General features: G+C 36.7%; 1 protein-coding gene across 1 annotated transcript; it reads right to left on the bottom strand.

Moving 5' to 3' along the window:
- Positions 1-945: 945 nt before the first annotated feature.
- Positions 946-5,834, bottom strand: LOC103801506 (inositol hexakisphosphate and diphosphoinositol-pentakisphosphate kinase 2-like; the record flags this gene model as incomplete). The annotated part of the gene is made up of 5 exons (XM_009073922.1): positions 946-1,071; positions 2,121-2,282; positions 3,783-3,884; positions 4,261-4,415; positions 5,749-5,834. Coding segments are annotated over 5 exons (631 nt in total), but the record flags the coding sequence as incomplete, so codon positions are not given.
- Between the last annotated feature and the right edge of the window lie 429 nt (positions 5,835-6,263).

The raw sequence follows: 6,263 nt of genomic DNA, 5'->3' as shown, positions 1-6,263 counted from the left end.
ATATATATATATATTTTTTATTAATGCAGTTTTAGAGTACTAGCAGGCATGAGTGTCTAGATGCATATTTTTCTTTTAATTTAAAACCCTATTAAAACAACAATTTGAAGTTACTACAGCTGCTAAAAAATGATGAGGTAATGTTTTTCAGACAATTCAACAGCTACAACAGTTTAAGAAAATAAAAATCAAAATGGGTCTGAGAATTGTAACTCTAATGAAAAAGTGACCTACAACACCTGTTATCTAGGATTTCAGCTTAGCTCATCCTCCATTTAATAAGATCCCAGACCACTTGATAATGCACAAAGTCATGCTGTATCTCATCAGGGCAGTCTTACTGTAAAACCAGCTTAACTGGTCAAAATGGGAACAGTCTACTGTGAGAGCAACATAGTGTTCCTTGGCATAGTGTTCTATACCCAATTCTGTGTGATACTTTATTCTTCCTTTTATTTTTTCTAGCGGCAGAGAGAAGATGTTATGATAGAAGACACTTTGATACTACATTGGTTTGGATTTACCAGTATGAAATCAAAGCTAGGAATATGCAAGTATACACCAGCTTCAGATCAAGGACAATGTACAGAAATTTGGACATATAATAAACAGCAGCAATCATAACCATCCAGTGGTGCTTCACTACTTGAAAAAACCTGACCTACTTTTAAGAACTTAATCTGGCTTTCAAAATATTTATTTAGCTAACTTTAATGTTCATAGAATACTCAGACATTTTAGAAGATTTCAGGAATAAGGATTTATTGATTGACTTAGGTTTATCTTTGATATTTTATTTACCTTATTGTTTAATTTAATGACTTAATTTACGTGATAATTAACTTAAAATAATCTGTTTAGTAATAAGAAGTAATAAGAAGTACATAAACTATAGTCAAACAGTACAGTGAATAAACAAATCTCTTGAAATAAATCAGCAAACACTTACCCCAATATCTTAGCACAATCATCATAGTACTTCATGGAGTTTTTCACAAAACTGAAGCCATTCACGTCACAGACATAAGACTGTCCATTAGCACGCAGCAAATCAAAGCCACATACTGTTTGCTGTTTTTAAGAATAAAAGTTCAGGTAATTTATCACTTTCCTTAGGGTTGCTTATTCTAACAGACTTTGTATTTTAACACAGTACTCATCTGTATACATGACAAAAATATGACCGATTTTGTACTTGGTATCTTATGCCAGTTCCATGCTTGATTTTACCCTTCGTACATATCCTTGTCAGTGTCAGTACTGAAGGTTAAGTTCACATGTGCACAAACTTAACCTCCAAGACTTACATCACAAGCCATGATGGGCCTAAAATACCCTCTTCTGACACTGGTTTCTCCCTACACATAGTTTTTAAGGGTGGCAGGCAAGAAATGACAAAAACATTGAAAAAACACTTCTGTCTAAATTCACAGGTTAGTTTTGACATTGACATACTATTGACATCATTAGTACAGGACACTAGAAGCTATTTCAACAGAATACTATTTAAGACCTCAAAAGACCATTTTCCTAATAGAGGTTCACCACCCCACAGGCTCCAGAATACCATCATAGTTGTACACAGGTAAGCACACAGACAGAAAGCCTTTTAAATAAAACAGGTCAAAGAAGGGTAAGAGACTGAATGAAGTTCTGAACAAAGGAATCTTAAAACTGTACAAGAATGGAAGCTATTAAACATTTCATAGGACTTAATCATACCAATATCAAATGAATATTTAATTGGGCCCAATGTAAATATTAGGTAAGAAAAGTTATAAAAATGTTACTGAAACTCTGTTTTTCTATCTCAGAAACCATTATCAAAACATGTGTATTACACATAGAACAGATACACTGTGGTCTAGCAAATCACAATAGCCACATGTGAATTCAGGAAGCTAATGCAACATGAGCAACTCATCCAAAACTTTTCAATGTATTAAAGGAAGAATTCTCCTAGATTAAAAGAAAACATGGATGTGGAAATTTAACTTTTCCTAGGAGTTCTGCCACAGTTAGAACTGCTGGCTCCGTGCACTAAAACCTATGGAAGTTTCACATAACAAGCAATTAATTAACACTAAATGTTTGATCAGATAGGAAAGTAATCAGCTTACCTTAAAGGCAAGGCACACTTTCCAAGCAATTAACTTCTCTCTTGCATTCAGGATGACTGGATACCTCACTTCTTTTCCTTCACTATCTCTTTCTACCTTGCCATCCAGGGCTGGAGATTTCCGGGCTTCAGCATGAGCATAGTCTGGACCTACTGTGTATACCTGTATTGAAAACACAGGAGCTTCTGATTCAGTGTAATTAAATCATGTTACATATATGCATACAATTTGCTAAATTCATCTCAAATACAAAAATGACACCAAAAGATACTAGATGCTTTAATAATTTGAAAGGTCACACTAAAGTATCTTCCTCAGTGGCATTCTCTGCCTTCAGAGAACACCCATCATTTGCTGACAATGTAGGATAAACCAAGAAAAATAGTAATTATAAAACCTGATAAATACAAATTACTCAGTTGTGGTGGCAGAGAGCTAAAGAATAATGTTTTCCTCTCCAAAACACTTGCAGAACTTGGAGAACAGCTTAGTTTGAGAATTATTTCAGTCTAGTTGATTATGGAAATCTGGCTATGGGACTAAGTGATTCTCTTTTGTAAAAGAAAAGAATGCTTTTATGTTTTAGACAGGACTAAAAAAAGCAAAGATCTGCCCAGTTTTAGCACAACAAGGCAGGAACTTGAGAGAATGGCTGTGCTATCTCTCCACTGCAGTTTTGATGCTCACTGAAAGTATTGGGGCATATGCTAGAAGAGATTAGTCAGCGGCTCTCAAAAACAGGCTACTGTCTCTTTAACTAAAACAAAACTCCAAGCTTTGATAAAAAAGTTTTTCAACTACAGCAGATGACTGCAAACAGTGTCAATTTAGTGAATTCAGAAAAAGAGGTGAGTTGGGTGAAGCCACCTAATATAAAGCTGATTGTCTTGTTAAGAAAATCTATTATTTATTTGGGGTGCTAAAAGCCCTCATTGGCTGCTTGAGGACTACACTACAATCAGTCAAAATAGTCAAGTCATTTGCATCTCTTCATGTTGAAAGAAACTCTTTGTAAAGTTTGTAAAGCTCTTACCCATATGACTGTAAACTCAAATTATCCTATTGCAAAATGTTGCACAGAAAAACTATGGGGAGAGCATATCTCATTAAAGCATAGCAACTTAATGAACAGGTTGGGTTTTTTTTGTGAGAACATAAGACCATCCCCCTCATGTTAAGAAAAGAAAGACACAGAAGAGAGAAAATAATTACAGATAAGGACAATGCATTAGTTTCTTCAACTTCATAAAATTTTAGCAAGTAACTTTTTTTATTAATTACCATACTAGTATAGTTGGTAAAATCTATTTCAATTACAGGTTTCTTTTAACCTTCAGACAAAATATTTATGCAGCATCTGTTAACTTGTAAAAGTAGATGCTGCTCTGGCACAATACAATAGGAAAAAAAAGAAAGACAATATATTGGGTAGCAAGCCTCCAGCACTTGATTCTAACCACAGAAGCACAGCTGTTCTATATTACAGATGCTATGTTTAGCTAGAATAAGAATTATGTTCTTTACTTATGAACTGTATCAAAACTTAATTAAAATTAATTCTTGACACAAAGATATACTATCTTTAAAGATATCATCTTTAAAACTGACAAGTTCTTTGAGCACTTGATCCAAATACAAGTAAGAATGCACAGCTGTTCATACCTTCACATCGGTGCCATCTGTAGGCATGAATTCCTCATAAATATAGGAGCCCGTTTTTCTCACACTGCTTTCAGGGGAGTAAACACTGCTTCTGCTGCCAATCTGAAACAAATTTTTCCATTAAAAAACTCACAGGCTACAGGTTGAGAAACTTTGAAACTCCTTAAAGTAACACACTTGTACTGGGAAAACACTTCCTGTACCAAATGAAGCAAGGTTTTGATCGCTCCCAGATTTTTGTAAGATCTTGAAAGTGCAACGATAGTGTATGCTTCTTTTAATCCTTTTTAACTCTAAGCATCTACAGTGACTAACAATCTACTGCAAGGAACAAGAATACTCATTCAATCTACATGTTCTCCTGAAATTACTTTTTCTGAGCTGCCATTATTCCTACACAAGCAGGCCGTGACAGAATTATTCCGTAATTCTGCGAGACACCTACAGCTTTTCAACAGATTTAGTACCATATCCTCACCTTTCGAAAGAGCCTCTGGCTTCCACCTCCAGCAGATGTTGGGTAGTAAATGTAAACATTGTGGTCCTCAGCACTAACCGGCTTTTCTACAAAGGGCTTTTGGAAAATTTCTCCATTCACTTCCACGTGATCTTCTCCTTCAATCAAGTTGCACTCTGAAGAAACAGTGCAAAGAACAGATATAGTAACATACTAATGGAATGAAAATATGACAGGATCTGCATTACTTTTGCAGGTTGAAATAAAAATACTGCATTACAGTGATGTTGCTCTGATTTGTTACTGACTGCACAAAGACCTGATGATCCCATGGTGAATGTATCTGCTGTATCACACCTACATTACGTCGCTTTAATACTATGCTCCAAGCTTTCTGTCTGTGGTGTCAGCTGGGTCCTCAGTGTCAGACAGGAAACAGACTCCTACAGATGCATAAACTTGGATGGGTGGTGTATTTTGGAAACGTTTTGAAGAGGGGGAAAGTGCTGATTGCCTTTTTCTTAAGTGTCTTCCTCTGAAACACCAGGGAGCAGTGATGATGGACAGTGCACATGGTGTGGTGACAGGTGCCACAGTACCTTCCACAGGCTGAGAACTGTCTCATACTGTGTGATCGATGCATCCTACACCTCTGTGGTCTGCTGGAATCACAAATCCCTGAAATACCAGTTGACTGCATGCACCAGCTTTTATTTGACCGTAAATGAGTCTTTTTCTCCCTATATTACACAGATATTTTAACGCAAAATTCTCTGCCCCTTGAGAGATACACCACACTAGTATTTCAGGTTTTTTTAAGCTCTTTTTCTTGTGTCTTGGCCTGTCATTGCAACCTCCTACCATTACTGTAAGTTTTCATTTTAGTAGAAAAAGCAAAGTTGGTTTTTTTTCAGGTAGATATAGAAGTAATTCCAATTTATATTCAGAGTATATCATCTGCAGATATGTCTGTACTATACTTACATGGCTGCTTATAACTAGAAGGGAAAGTATTCAATAGCCTACTTAAGTAAAATTGCCAGTTATTGTTGTTAATGTAACATCATGAATGCTGCTCTCTTTGGTGACATATTAGAATCTCAGTTTAAGTGAAGAGGCCCTTACATTCTAGCTGTTCTATGATGTCTGTAAGAGGATTGTGACCTCAAGCTTCAGAACCATATTTCAGACGCACACTTGCACTGCCTTTGACTGGGATGGAGTTACTTTTCTTCACAGCAGCTGGTATGGTGGTATGCTTCTAACCTGTGACCAGTAAAAGTCTTGATGTTCTTGATATATTGCTGAACAGCACTTAAAAGCCTCAATCCTTTTCTTTTTCACACACTGCCCCCCACAGGCAGTAGGCGTTAATCCACAATACTTTCAATGCCAGAGCAGAAATCAAACTGCATAAATGAATTGTCTAGCCAGTGAAATTTAGCTTTCCACTATGTATGTACTGTTCTACAGCGGAAACAAAGAGATGCTAATGGCTGATATTTTTACCTTGGGGATTGTTTGGATCACGGTTCAGAACTGCATAGCGAGGAAGTAAAATGCCTTCAGCTTTAAGAATACCATATACTTCTCTTCTAAAAGAAAAGAACAAATGTTGCACAGTGAGCTAGCAAATCCAGCTAATATTTGCATTTAACAGCCCACGGGTAAAGGAGGAGAAGAATTATACTTCTTTTTTTAAATCACACAGGACAAGATTACACATACAATACTCTTCTTACTAATATCACAGAATCGAAGAATAACCAGAGTTGGAAGGAACCCTTGAGGATTATCTAGTCCAGTTCTTGGCCCTGCACAGGATACCCCCAATAATCACATCATATGCCCGAGAGCATTGTCCAAATGCCTCTTGAATCCCGTCAGGCTTGGTGCTGTGACAACTTCCCTGTCAGTGCCAGACCCTCCACTTCCTTCCATGAAGAAGTTATATACAGTGATATCTCCCCTCAGTCACCTCTTCTCCAGGCTGAACAGACCAAGTGACCTGATCTACTCCTCAC

This window comes from Acanthisitta chloris, unplaced genomic scaffold (assembly GCF_000695815.1).
Source record: "Acanthisitta chloris isolate BGI_N310 unplaced genomic scaffold, ASM69581v1 Scaffold11734, whole genome shotgun sequence".
Classification (NCBI taxonomy): Eukaryota; Metazoa; Chordata; class Aves; order Passeriformes; family Acanthisittidae; genus Acanthisitta; species Acanthisitta chloris.
The sequence above is the reverse complement of the archived record's forward strand: the minus strand, read 5'-3'. Positions and strand labels throughout refer to the sequence as shown.